Source organism: Hordeum vulgare, chromosome 3H (genome assembly GCF_904849725.1).
Source record: "Hordeum vulgare subsp. vulgare chromosome 3H, MorexV3_pseudomolecules_assembly, whole genome shotgun sequence".
In the NCBI taxonomy this organism is placed as follows: Eukaryota; Viridiplantae; Streptophyta; class Magnoliopsida; order Poales; family Poaceae; genus Hordeum; species Hordeum vulgare.
In genome coordinates, this window is record NC_058520.1 from 564,855,472 (window position 1) to 564,870,325 (window position 14,854).

At 47.2% G+C, this 14,854-nt stretch overlaps 2 protein-coding genes across 2 annotated transcripts; one reads left to right on the forward strand and one right to left on the reverse strand.

Moving 5' to 3' along the window:
- Positions 1-6,983: 6,983 nt before the first annotated feature.
- Positions 6,984-8,813, forward strand: LOC123445136 (pentatricopeptide repeat-containing protein At3g21470-like). The gene has a single exon (XM_045122075.1). The coding sequence runs from the start codon at positions 7,086-7,088 to the stop codon at positions 8,673-8,675; it is 1,590 nt and encodes a 529-aa protein (XP_044978010.1). The 5' UTR covers positions 6,984-7,085; the 3' UTR covers positions 8,676-8,813.
- Positions 8,814-9,313: 500 nt separating this feature from the next.
- On the reverse strand, positions 9,314-11,261 carry LOC123445137 (stearoyl-[acyl-carrier-protein] 9-desaturase 1, chloroplastic-like). Its single transcript, XM_045122076.1, has 2 exons — positions 10,127-11,261; positions 9,314-10,056 (listed from the first exon to the last, which is right to left on the reverse strand). Exons 1-2 carry the CDS (start codon positions 10,691-10,693, stop codon positions 9,487-9,489), a joined length of 1,137 nt encoding a protein of 378 aa, XP_044978011.1. The 5' UTR covers positions 10,694-11,261; the 3' UTR covers positions 9,314-9,486.
- Between the last annotated feature and the right edge of the window lie 3,593 nt (positions 11,262-14,854).

Below are 14,854 nucleotides of genomic sequence, written 5' to 3' on the forward strand. Positions count from 1 at the left end.
CTGCTATTCATGTTGTCTGCTGCATCTAGTATGTTAGAGTTTCATATGTTAGTAACTGATATCGTCATGCTTTATATTCTGAAATTAATCATAAAAATTATGCCTAATTTTTCAACACGTAGTACCTCCCTCCCCCAAGCTTGATGATTTGAAAGTCTTCAAGCCTGCCACCCCCAAGGTGGATCTTGGCCGTGGGAGAAGGCAGAGGAACGTTGTGAAGTATTTCGAGGAGGCAGACAATGAAGATAGTGATGACATGTATGCTCCAGACTCCAGAGGTTTCCTCCGCCGAGTCCAGCAGCTCTTCCTCTGATGATGAAACAGAGCAAGAAAGTCCAGAAGTAGCACGTGCTAGAAGTTGAAGTAGACGTGAGGTCTAAAATTACAGCCACTGGAAGCTGGAAGTTGCTCTCGTTCTTTACGACCACTTGATTTCTTGCTCAGGTTCCAGCAGCTGTTCATCCGGATGATGAAATGGAAGAGGTGGAGTCTTGAGCACCAAACATTTAATGCAGAAACTCCGGCTAGTCATTCTAGTACCTAAAAGGGACTTTTTGTATAGGATTATGCGGACAATCTACCTGCTTAAGAAGAATTATGCGGCCAATTTACATGCCGACTTTTGTGGCATTTGTCGATGTATGGTGAAAACTAATGAGTGATGACACCTTTATTAACTTATAAAAAGTTATGGTTGCTGATATAAATAGGTGAACGATCACTAGTAGAAATAAGGACTTTCGTCTCAGCTCAAAAAACACATTAGTCCCGGTTCCTTTACGAACCGGGACTAATGTTAGTATTTGTCCCGGTTCGAGCGGTAAAGGCGCCGGTCGGGCATTAGTCCCGGTTCAAATGGGACCTTTAGTCCCGGTTCGTGTCTCGAACCGGGACTAAAGGGTTTGGAGGATTTAGTCCCGGTTCGTGTCTTGGACCTTTAGTCCCGGTTCGTGTCTCGAACCGGGACTAAAGGGTTTGGAGGATTTAGTCCCGGTTGGTGTCTTGAACCGGGACTAAAGGGTAGACCTTTAGAACCGGGACTAAAGGGTAGACCTTTAGTCCCGGTTCGTGACACGAACCGGGACTAAAGGTGTTCAGATTTTTTTTTCTGTTTTTAAATTCTTGTTTGTAGTTTCTGTTTTAAATTGCTTATATCTTTTAGGATATTTGATGTTTTTGATTGATTCTTTTTGCATTAGATTCAAAATTTTGTCTAGTTTCTGTTTGTGCCATTAGTTTACAAATTTGAATGGTTTAAATTTGAATTTGTTTAAATTTGCTTCAAACCCAGTTTTTGAATAACTTGAGTTTACAAATAGTTTTTCATTTAATTCTTTTTGCTCCCACTCATGTGTTAGATTGTTGTCACAGTAAGATTTATTTGGTTATTTTTAGAATAATTTAAATTAGGATTTTAATTAAAGAAATATTGTTTTGCTTATATAGTTGTTTTAGTCATTTAATTTTTGTTTTTATTATTATTTTTAGTTAGTTCTTTCTGTAGATTTTAACATGTTGTAGTATGGTGCATATTTAATGCACAAAAAAAAATCTACAGTTCAATTAATTTCAAAAAAATGCCTTTGTAGCAGATGGGTTTTCGTCTGAAACCTTGATACTTTGAGTTTTGGAGAAAATAAACAAAAATGATAAAATCTTCAAGAAATAAACAAAAATGACAAAATCTTCAAAAAATAAAATCCTTTGAGATGTTGTTAGGTTTTAGTGTCTAGTCGGTATAGAAATTTTGAGATATGAATTTTGACCGTTTTTGCAAAAAAAGGAAAAAAAATAAACGGCCATAACTTTTGCATACGACGTCCAAAAAAAATTAATATGTAAAAAAAACTAGAAAAAATTGGTACTCGATTTCACCCGGGCTTGCCCGGTGAAGTTTTCTCACATGCTCAAAATTCCAAATGGAAAAAAAGTTATTTCAAAAAGAAGTTTTTTGCAAAAAAAAAAAGAAAAATAATTTTATTTAAAAATATTAGGTTGTTTTCATTGAAATTCACTATTATTGTTACTTATTAAGTTTATTTTAATAATTGTTTGTAATTCAAAAAATTAAATCATGTGACATGACATCAAGACCCAAGTTGTTTAGGATTGATAGCTTACTATTGTGAGGAAAACAACAAGTGCACACTTGGCAACTAGGGGCGATAGAACCAGAAAGTTAAGCGTGCTCGGGCTGAAGCAGTGAAAGGATGGGTGATCGGTCGGGAAGTTAGACGATTTGAAATGAGTGATCCACACTAGAGCAGTTAGGATGGGTGATTAGAGATTAAATTGTCAAATAATTCAAAGATTAGAAAATTGGAATAAAACATAAAAATATTCAAAAATAAAATTTGATTTTTTTTTTAAAAAAATATACCTTTTTAGGTCAAACAAACAAAAAAAAACAGACGGATCCTTTAGTCCCCGTTCGTAAGTAGAACCGGGACTAAAGGTACTCCCTCTGAGGCGGCCACGTGGAGCACCTTTGGTCCCGGCTTGGAACAGGGCCGGGACTAAAGGTTAGGCCTTTAGTCCCGCCCCTTTAGTCCCGGTTGTTGAACCGGGACTAAAGCCCCTTACGGACCGGGACAAACAAAAAAACAGACGGATCCTTTAGTCCCTGTTCGTAAGTAGAACCGGGACTAAAGGTACTCCCTCCGAGGCGGCCACGTGGAGCACCTTTGGTCCCGGCTTGGAACAGGGCCGGGACTAAAGGTTAGGCCTTTAGTCCCGCCCCTTTAGTCCCGGTTGGTGAACCGGGACTAAAGGCCCTGTCCCCACTAGTGGATTGGGGCCGTCGTACCGGCCGAACGCTCCGACCGGCAGAGTACACGTCATAGGATTAAGGCTAATTCTTTTCTGTGGCTGGTTGTGTTAGTGATTTTTTGCTACAATCGGTGTCGATTTTTTACTATAATCGTCTACTAAAAAAGTTGCATGCATGTTCGTCAGAGTTGTAATCTGAGTTCGTCGGATTTTTTACTACAACAAATATTGATTTTTTGCTACAACCGGTGTCGATTTTTGCTACAACCGTCCATTAAAAAAAATCTGCATGCACGTTCGTTAGAGTTGCAACCCAAATTCGTCGGATTTGTTTGCTACAATCGGTCTCGATTTTTGCTACAACCATGTATTGCACAAGCTACAACCTTGTGTGTTGGAGCTGCAAGCGGTGTAGCTCGGAGCTGTTACCGGAGACGTGCATCGCCGGCGAGGCTGCAAGGACGAGCACACGGAGTTGCAGTCAGTGGCCCTGTATGCTGGATCGACGACGTGTTTGCTTCAACGACGGGAGATTGCAACCTGCTGCGAGTGGGTTTCCTTGAGAAGGAGCTTTGTGTGCACGAGCTCCGGCGAGAGGCATCGATGGAGGTGTTGAGATGACGTCCAGTCCGACGAGGAGGGGCATTGCTGGCCGTGGAGCATGGTTGCAACATGTTTTACGAGCAAATCGGCCATGGGTTGTGCGGGGATGAGGAACGGCCTTGTTTTTTCTCTGTTGACTTTCTTTTCTACCTAATTCAACGGTTATTGTATGGTTAATTAGAGGCTTGCACGGCGCCGACCGAAACTATGGGCCGGTGCACCGGCGCGTAGTACTCGCCATATAATCATCTGGCAGCTTATCTTCTGCCAAACTATGATCAGTTACGAATGGTTTTGTGCATTATTTATCTAGTTATTTTCTATGCTAATCCCGAGTTCACATGAGCTCGGGTGAACAGTAAAATTATTAAAAAAATGTCTGAAACTTTGACAAACGTTTTCATAGCTTGCAAAATTTCATATCAGATGACATCCATGTAAAATGTTTTAAAAAACAAAATCAATGCTCTAAAATGTGTTTGAAAATAACGTTTTGGAGCATCAATTTTGTTTGTTTTGCCACATTTTCCACGAACGTAATATGATGTGAAATTTTTCACGCTACGAAAATATTTATCAAAGTTCCACACAAAAATATAGAATTTTTTGAGTTTGTTTTCAATTATTTTTAATTTTATTGTTCACTCGAGCTCACATGAGCTCGAGATCAGAATAGTTGTGTCCTCACACTATCAGTGAACACTTGGCACTTGCACATATTTCTATTGAGAAAATGCAAAAGCTGTCTTGATGCATTGCTGACGTGGCTAATTCTTCAATCTACAACTCCCAATTGTCTAAGGGGACATTTAGATTTGTACCCCTAACTCGAATCCAGTACTTAGATTTGCCTCTAATTTTAAAGAATGTTCAAATTAGCCCCTTTTTCGTTAAATGCGCTTATAGTAATGCCTTCCCATACATTTTTCCGTCCAGTCAAAGGCCTTTGGCCGTCAGATTTTTGTACTTAATGGTCAAAGGCTTTTGACTCGATGGAAAATGTAGGATGGGCATTTCTATAAACGAATTTAACGAAAAAGGGGCAAATTTGAGCACGCTTCGAATTTAGGGGCAAATCCGAGTAGTGGGTTCGAGTTAGGAGCACAAATGTAAATGTCAAAACGCCGAGCGTAGTAGACCCTCCGCGCCTACCTTCGCTCTCTACATAGCCTTGACATTGATTGGGTTGTGATGATGATGGGTTGTGCGTAGAAGTAAATTGATGATGCTCAAGGTGTCTTGGTGGTGTGTGGTCACCAATTTATGAAGTCCTTCCCAGTCGGGTGGGCTCGCCATAGATTTGGCCATGCGAGGACCTTATGCATAATGTTTGTGAAAAGAGGGCAACCAGAGTAGAGGCGACCAGGACCCATGTTTGTCCCTCTGGATTCGGCGGCAACGATGCTTTGCAATGTTACTCATTTGAGGGTGTCGTCGTTGAGCTCTTGTGCCTTAGGTCATGGCACGGGTTGTCTTCGGGCTCATGCATGAAAGTGAGGCATTGGCATTTGTAGTGGATTTGCGTTTTCTCAAAGCGGTTTACCATGTTTGGTTCATTCCTTTATCCGCTTGTAGAAGAGATTCGTCGAAAACCTATTTCAAGAATTATCTCCTATGATTTGTCAACACCTCGGCGGGGGCCGTAGTCCCCTCCGTGACGCCAGTTCAACCCCCAAGACTTACAATGCAGTGAGCGTCGGTAGTCCAATGTAGACACCAATGCAGATAATCAAATAATCTCCAAATGGCTGGGTTGGGTAGTTCAAACATTTTTTTGCCATCCAACGACTATCACAAAAATTGCTTGGACGAGCCTGAACGTCTGAGATCCCATAAAGCGAAACCAAACCCGAGGAAGTTTGGTGGAGTCTGGACGTTCGCCACGTGGGATTCCAATACCCACGACCCACCAAAATACCACCCCCGGAGTCCTTTTTAACCCTCACTCCGTCCCTCCCCATGTGCTTTGTATCCATACCCTCGTAGACCGCCACTGTCGTTGTACCACCCCAACTGCAGTCCAGGCCTTGTCGGACCTCCCCCACCCCACTCATGCACCTGTGCATCCTTGGACTAAGCCGTCGTTTCACCCCAGATCCAGCCGCGGCCCACGTATCCTCTTCCCCCTGCCGACGTCATCCATTGTCAAAGCATGAAGCAAAATGTCGTGTCATTTTGGCAACGTGTGCATGTTTGGTTCAATGAGCACAAGCACTATGTTCCCTATACTATTGAAGTGATCCATGATCATGGTGTGAAGTTGCCATTCAAAAGACCGTCAACAATATTGTATGTATGTAGAACTGCAAATAAGGTAAGGCGTTACGAGAAGAACTCATAAGTTTTGCTTCTTGTTGCTCTATTTGTTCATCATTTCATTGGTTTGTTCATTGTTGCAACTTGTGACCATGTTATTATCTAGCTCGGACGCACATGTGTGGTGTATCACTAGATGAGGGCACACCCTTCACATTGATGCATTGTTGGTTGAAGCAAAATGAGCATATCGACCGGATCAAATGAAGAACTTCAAACTCGGGGAGAGGAAGTTTGAGATGAAGGCCTCTTTCGAGGAGTACACAAATTGTGGACTTCAGCGCGACAACGTGTTCTTTTTTTGGGGTAGATGAATTGCATAAACTTGTTGAACATTGTTATTGATTTTTTTTTTCATTACTCAGACCGAAATTTTACAATCTCGTCTAACAAGTTCCAAGGCCTCATCTGGACTAGAGCTTTGCAACCTATCAGCTAAGGCATGACTAACCATATTATAATTCCGACGAATATGTGCGATGCAAGAATATCTTTGCTCAATACTTCTAATGGTCTCTCTAACAATAAAAGCATATCTTGACTTGTTTTCAGTCCCACCTTTGATCATCATAACAACCTCATTCCACATCAACGGATAGATTACTCCATTCTAGTAAGAGTGAAATACCCTCCTTTATTGCAAGAAGTTTGGCTTTCAAAACATCATCGCATGCGCAAAGGTACTACAAGAACTAGAAATAATAGTCCCATCACGATCTATGATAATCATACCCGCTCCCGCACTATTACAAATGACTGATCCATCACTGTTAAGTTTTACCCTTCCAAAAATAAAAACATAAGATGAAGGAGAAAGCACCCTTTTGAGCTTGAGCTCATTTGAGCTTGGATGAATAGTAAATTCAAAAGAAAAAAAATCAAAAAAGTTTTTAAAAATCTGTATTTTTTTCATGATATACTTTCACAAATGTTCTAAGTGTTTGTAAATTTTCATCATGAGATCGCATTCGTTGAAGTTGTGACAAAAAAACAAAATCAATGTTCCAAAATGCTTTTGAAAGTAACATTTCCAAAGCATCATTTTTTTTTGTCATGCCTTCCTCGAATGTGATATCATGATGAAAAATTGCAAGCCCTTAAAACATCCGGCCGCTTTGTGTAAAACAAAAACTTGAGATGAAGGCTGCTTTGTGTAAAACAAAAACTTGAGATGAAAGCCGCTTTCAAGACAGTTTCAGACTTAAATGTAGGGTCGAATTGTTGTTTGATCTGGGGACATTTATCAATCAAAAAATATAAAACAAAAGTAAACCAAATGTCCGACTCTCATCGGTACGAATACATCTAGATCAAAATCCATGGCGGCAAGCCGACCGATGAGAGTGGCACCCCCCTGAAAATCCTGCCTAGCTCCGCCACCGCCACTGCCGTCGTCCATGGCCAGCCGAGCGAAGCTGCTCCACGCGCACTACCTGGTGGCCGGGCTCCGCGACCCTGACAAGTGGACCTGCCTCGTCAAGGAGTACGCCTCCAATGCCTTCCTCCGGGATGCCGCCCTCGTCTACGCCAAGCACCTGCTCCGCCAGACGCACCACCTGCCCCTCCTCCCCGTCCTCCTCAAGGCCGCCGGCTCCCGCGCCGAGCCCGGCCTCGGCAGGTCCCTCCACGCCGAGGCCATCAAGTCCGCGTTCGACGGCGAGCTGCTCGTGGGCACCACGCTGGTGTCCATGTACTGCAAGTGCGGCCTCCTCGCGGACGCGCGCCGCGTGTTCGACGGAATGCCGGGCAGGAACGTCGTCACCTGCAACGCGATGCTCGCCGGGTACGCCGCGGCGGGCGACACGCGGCGGGCGGAGGCGCTGTTCGGCAGCATGGGCTCCCGGACGTCCGTCACGTGGGCGACGATTATCCGCGTGTTCGCCGAGAAGGGGGACATGGACGGGGCAAGGAGGTGGTTCGACGCGACGCCCATGGGCATGCGTACCGTCGTCACGTGGACCGTGCTCGTGCACGGCTACGTGGCCGCCGGGGATATGGAGACCGCGAGGGAGCTGTTCGACGCCATGCCCGCGAGGAACGTGTTTGTGTGGTCGTCGATGGTCACCGGGTACTTCAAGGCCGGCGATACCGATGAGGCGCGGGCCATGTTTGACAGGGTTCCGGTGCGGAACCTGGTGAGCTGGAACGCGCTGATTGCCGGGTATGCACAAATTGGGCGCTCCCAGGAGGCGTTGCATGCTTTTCACTCGATGTTGGAGGACAGGATCAAGCCGGACGAGTTCACCATGGCTAGCGTGCTGTCTGCCTGCGCGCAGCTCGGGTCGCTAAAGCAAGGGAAGAAGGTTCATGACTTCTTGGACCGGAAGCGTATACGGAAGAACCACTTCGTTTTGAATGGCCTGGTTGACATGTACGCGAAGTGCGGCGACCTCGAATATGCGCGCAAGGTGTTCGACGGCATCCAATGGAGGAATACAGAATGCTGGAACTCGATGATCTCCGCACTTGCAAGCCATGGACGGAGTGAGGAGGCGATACGGCTGTTTTCCCAGATGGAGTGCTCGGAGCAGAAGCCCAATGGGGTCACACTCCTCGCCGTGCTTGGAGCTTGTACCCACAGAGGGTTTGTGGAGGAAGGTCTAAGAATTTTCAACAGTTTGGGCGTGTATGGAGTTGCTGCCGGAGAGGAGCATTACGGTTGCCTGGTCGATCTCCTGGGCCGTGCAGGAAGACTCGAGGAAGCTCATGCGGTTGTCAAGAACATGGCGATGGAGCCTAACGAGGTCATCTGGGGCGCTCTTCTCGGAGCTTGCAGAGTGCATGACAATGGGGAGATGTCTGAACGGGTGTCAAATGAGATCAACCAGTTGCGCTCTGATGGTGCATCGACTAATGATGCAGATCACATCATGCTGTCAAATATCTTGGCCGCGTCCGAGAGGTGGGAACAGGCAGAGCGCGTCAGGAGAAAGATGGCAAACCATGGGGTTGAGAAGACTCCAGGTTGCAGTTCAGTTGAGCTTTGACATTCCTGAACACAAAGTGTTTTGCAGACAGCAGTACATTACATCCACTGTAAGTTCATTTCATTTCATCTCAGGTGCTTTGGTACAAAACTCATGCTAGTTGCTACACTTCATTAACTAGAAAATTCACTGATAGTAGTTTTTAGTTTGCTGACCAATAACTTATGGGTTCTCGCTCGAAAATGAAGTCGTGGGTTGGGCCTGATGAATTTGTTTCAGAATGTTCAGGCACAAAATTTTGGTTTAGAAAGTTGAGATATACAGAAATTTCAGTGGAATGCAGATGAGACCATTGTATATCTGTATAGTCAAATGTATTTCAAGGAGGTTTTCAGTTAACACCAGATGCAGATCTCTTACTTTCACCTCAAGCTTCTGGGAAATCTGAAAACCCCATCGATGAATGCATTTCTATTGGCTTTATTGGTTTTTTCTGCAACCAAAGATTTCGCCTTTTTTCATTTGTTCTGCAACTAGAGATTGCACTTCCACTAAAAAATCACACAGTGCTTATCCATTTTGTATGCTATCATCAGTTACCTGCAAATCACACAGTGCTTATCCATTTTGTATGCTATCATCAGTTACCTGGCACAGCTATCATATGCATGTCAGCACTAATTCATTGGATTCAGTTGTTCAAAGCTAAATCATCTTTGTAAAGGTTCCAGAATATTACATTCCCCCCATGTTTCCAAATTCGAAAGGCACTATAAACCAACTTTGCAAAGAGAGAAACACAAGAACACAGAACGAGATTACAGGATCATGTCACTATCTCAGTAGCCTCAGAAGTCAGGCCAACACTATCTCAGACAACTACTTCCCTATCAAAGATCCAGCTGAACTTGACCTTCCTGGGCTCATCCTTCCTGGCCCTGTCGGCCGCCCTCTCCGCGGCGCGGCGCATCCTCGGCGCGAGCCCGCAGACGAAGTCCCGGGCCCTCCGCCCCTCGCCGGAGAGCCCGCCCTCCAGCGTCTCCAGCTTCCACCGCTTGACGAGGAACTCGACGATGTCGGTGTAGTCCTGCGCGGTGTACACGCCGAGGCGCTGGGCCACGGAGGCGAAATGCTCGAACAGGTCCATGTCGCTGCCGTCGTGCATGAGGTGCGCGGGCATGGTGATCCGCTTGCGCATCATGTCGGCGATGGCGAGCATGGCGCCGTCCGGGTCAAGCCGCAGCAGCTGCTCCACGATGCGGCTGTAGGCCGTCTCGTGGCGCTTCTCGTCGGCGGCGATGGTGCCGCAGGCGCGCGCCAGCACGTCGTCGCCGTGCGCCTTGGCGAGCCGCGCGGTGTTGCCGTGGGAGACGGCCGTGGCGCGCTCCTGGAAGCTCGTGTACACGAAGCCCAGGTACGGGTTGTTCTCCGTCCTCGGGTCCTGCAATCGTTCAACATGTCAGATGAGATTGTCTCAACAGATTCGTTGAAGAAGCGATGCCTCTGCGTACCATGCCGGAGCCGATGAGGTACTGGACGGTCTTCTCGACCATGCGCATGTCGACGCGGCCGGAGAGGTACATGTACTTGTTGAGGACGTCGCCGTGGCGGTTCTCCTCGGCGGTCCAGGCGCGGGTCCAGACGGCCCAGGGGCAGGCGCTGGCGCCGGTCTCGTCCCGGACGCCGTCGAGGGTGTTGATCATGGTCTGGTACGTGGGCAGCGCCTCCTCGGTGACCATGTCCCCGACCAGCACCACGAAGTACTCGTCGGGCAGCGCCGCCGCGCGGGCCCGCAGCTCGGCCACCTCGTGCTCGAACATCTCGGACGAGGAGTCCGGCAGGAAGTCCGCCGGCTGCCAGATGTCCTCCACGGGCCTGAGCAGCGGCAGCAGCGACGACCCCGCCCAGCCCCGCAGCGACTGGAACACCTCCGCCTTCTCCGGCGGCATCGAGTGCGTCACGCCGCGCTGCACCGACGGCGCCGCCGCCACGGCGGACACGCGGCGGCATTGCCGGCGCGGGAGGGGCAGCGCCGCCGCCGGGTGGCCGGGGACGCGGAGGATGCTCTGGGCCTGCATGGTGGATAGCTCCCGATCGATGGGTGAGTTGTGGCGGCGCGGTGGTGTTGTGTTGCGTCGTCGGACTGCGACGGCTCCGTGTGTATATAAACTGCGGCGTGCGGGCGGTGCCACCGGAGAACCGGAGGCGTGGGTGACTGGCTGGTGGGCGGAAAACCAGTGGCAGTGGGTGCGTGCAGTGGTTTTGGGCGGGGAGCGGGGGCTGATCCTGTGGGTGTTTCGGGCAGCGGCACCGTGGTCCGCCCCCAGGTTGAGCTACTACTACAGACGCAGTTGTCGATCCGATCCGACGCACTCAGAACAGCACGTGTTGGTTGGGTGGCTGGCCACACCCACGGTTGCGGCCGCCACGAGGCTGGTCACGTCCTCGGAGCAAAATGTCCTCACAGCTGCACGAGTCAAAACCACCTCGGAAATTTGGGACGGAGCGATGACAAGATGTTCACGATTTTGATGGTCGCATGCTGTCTGATTTTGGACATTCATTGGGTTGGAAAAAAGGTTATGGTAGGTTGGATGGAGAGAAACTCCATAACATCGTTTAATGTCGTTGTAAAGGATATTTTCTTTTTTTGAGGGGTGCTGTAAGAGCAACTTTAGCAGACCCCGCATCCGTCCCCGACACGTAAAATAACCGTTAAAATGCGGGTCGGGGCAGAAAAAAATGTCCGATCAAACCCCGCATCCGCCCCGGTCCGCAAAATATTTTGGGCGGCGCTGCAAATTCCCGACCCCAACCTCGAAAAACGCGGGTTTTCCCTTCGCGGCTGCGGTGCCCTGCATCACAGAGAAGCAGTTGGCGGGAGGGACATTTCAGCCCGCACCATTTTCCCCCTCCTTCCGCCGTCGCCCCGTCCTTGCTTCCACCCGCCCGCCGCCGCCGATTCCGGCCATATCTGTAGGCGAGCCGCTACACCGCCCCTCCAGATCCGGCGAGAAGAGCCCCCCCCCCCCCCCCCCGCCGCCGCCGGGGATCGACCACCGTCGAGCGCACCCCCCCCGGTCGCCGTCCGGGATCACCCGCCACCGGTTAGTCCCTTTTTTGTGTTTTTTGCGAGCTGTGCGAGAAGATGGAGTTGACCCCGTGCGAGAAGTTCTTACTATCCGATTCGTCCGATTCGGACGGCTCGGATGTTGAGACCATGCTTGCGAACTTTCGGCAGCAAACATTAGTCATGGCGCTTGCCGTGAAGGAGCATGAAGATGAGAACCGGAAGAGGAGGCGGGGATCGACTATCGGGCGTTTGTGCATTCCTCGAAATCGCCATCTTGGAAACGAGATGTTGATGCAAGACTATTTCGCGGAGAATCCTACATGATGAGATGTCGAGATGTTGATGCAAGACTATTTGGTGCCACCGAAACTCAATATATTTCAACTTGAATGGTGGGTCCAAAATCACGGGAATACAGAGGCTCAACCATGTCATTTTCCAATACCTTTTGAATTTTCTCTTCATATATTTGACTGTTGTGCCCATCTGAGAATCCTCTTCATAATGTTGCTGCTCTAAGGCCAGCTTCACTTTCCACATTTCATGAAAATACAAGTTAGAACTTGGATATTTTGTGCCGGATATCACATTGGTGGCTTCATAAAATACCTTCAGCAGCCTACAAACATCTTCGGCATTTTCCCAATCCTCAAAAGATGGTTGGAAGGTATATTGTTTATCTTGAACGGTCAATGAGTGCTACTGCAACAAAAGACCTTCCAATGGCGTCAGAAACGTGCTGACGGGAGACTGTTCTTGTCTTGATACTCCTCAGCAACGGCATCGGGAATCCTTCTGCTACGGCTACGCCTTAAGGGACTTCCTAGGCAAATATGCAAAGGATTTCTCCCGTGGCCTTGGAGCCTTGCGTTGGTGTTCCCTCGAAGCGGAAAGGGTGATGTAACGCAGCGGTGGTAAGTATTTCCCTCAGTTTTGAGAACCAAGGTATCGATCCAGTGAAGGAGTATCACAAGTGCGTGCACAAACACAAAAAACTTGCTCCCAACGCTATGAAGGGGTTGTAAATCCCTTATAGATTGTTTGCCAAGTGAGAACTGAAAGCAACAAAGTAACAAAGCGAAGTAAAAACGAAAGTGGAAACAATAGGGGTGAATAGACCCGGGGGCCGTAGTGTTTACTAGTGGCTTCTCTCATGAAAGCAAGTAGACGGTGGGTGAACAAATTACTGTCGAGCAATTGATAGAACCGCGCAAAGTCGTGACGTCATCTATGGCAATGATTATATCTATAGGCATCACGTCCAAAACAAGTAGACCGATACTTTCTGCATCTACTACTATTACTCCACACGTCGACCGCTATCCAGCATGCATCTAGTGTATTAAGTCCAAAAGAACAGAGTAACGCCTTAAGCAAGATGACATGATGTAGATGGACAATCTCATATCTACGACAAAGCCCACCTTGTTACCCTTGATGGCAACTACACGACGTGTGCCTTGCTGCCCCTACTGTCATTGGGAAAGGTCACCACATGGTAAGAACCCAAAACCAAGCACTTCTCTCATTGCAAGAATCATAGATCTAGTTGGCTAAACAAAACCCAAGACTCGGAGAGACTTACAAGGATATCAAATCATACATATAAGAAATCAGCAAAGACTCAAATATATATCTTAGATAATCTGATCACAAATCCACAATTCATCGGATCTCGACAAACACACCGTCAAAGAGGATTACATCGGATAGATCTCCATGAAGATCATGGAGAACTTTGTATTGAAGATCCAAGAGAGAGAAGAAGCCATCTAGCTACTAACTACGGACCTGTAGGTCTGAAGTGAACTACTCACGAGTCATTGGAGGGGCAATGATGTTGATGTAGAAGCCCTCCAACTCCAAAGTCCCCTCCGGCAGGGCACCGGGAAGGGTCTCCAGATGAGATCTCGCGGAAACGGAAGCTTGCGGCGGCGGAAAAATGTTTTCGTGGATTTCCTGATTTTTTCTGTATTTTAGGGAATATATAGGCGAAGGAGCTAGGTCAGGGGGGCGCCAGAGAGGCCACAAGCCTGCTAGGCGCCGCCCCCTGGTGGCGGCTACAGGGCTTGTGGGCTCCCTGTAGCTCTCCTCGCTTGGCCCACAAGCCCCCTGATCATCTTCCGTTCGGGAAAAAAATATTTCGGGGATTTTATTCCGTTTGGACTCCGTTCCAAAATCAGATCTGAAAAAAGCCAAAAACACAGAAAAAACAGGAACTGGCACTGAATTAATAAGTTAGTCCCAAAAAAGATATAAAAGGTACATAAAACATCCAAAGATGACAAGATAACAACATGAAACCATCAAAAATTATAGATACGTTTGAGACGTATCAATGAGTCAAACACTCCACGATACTCTTTTGCTATATCAATCATCATGTAGGTTGAGTTCCATCGAGTTGGAACATCAAGACTTGGAGTTTTCCTACATTGTACACCATGTTGCTGAATGATCTCTTGAAATTTTTCCTTTCGACTCGGCGAGCTTCGAATATATTTCACACTTCCACGTATTAGATTGATCACTGGACCAAGGAAGTTCAATCCTGCTTGACATATCAGATTTATGACATGGGAAGCACACCGTTGGTGAAACAACTTGCCACCACCAACTAACATATTCTTAAGGAGCAGATGTTTCCTCAATAGCTTCATCATTGCACCATTGTTGGATGCATTGTCGAGTGTCACAGCAAACAAATTATCTCCAATGTTCCACTCTCTTACAAAATTTACCATGATGTTGAACATTGCAGCACCTGTGTGCGGTGTCTCCATAGCTGCTAATTTAACTATCCTCTTATGCGGCTTCCATTCCTCGTCAAGGAAGTGAGCTGTTATGCAAATGTACCCGACTGTCTGATTTGATGTCCACAGGTCTGTAGTCAAAGAAATCTTGGATTTGGAGTTTTGAAACATCCCTTGCAGAATTCGCTTCTCTTCCTTAAATGCTTTCATGCAATCATCCTTCACTGTTTTTCTGCATATCATCTTGAAATTTGGATTTAGACTAGAAACAAATCTTCTGAATCCATCACACGCCACCAATGAGAATGCCAACTCATGCAACACGATCATCCTCATGAGCTCTCGACGTGCTAATGCCGGATTAAAGGTCCAAAGCCCCATTGCAACTCCATCCGGACTCACTATAGAAGCAC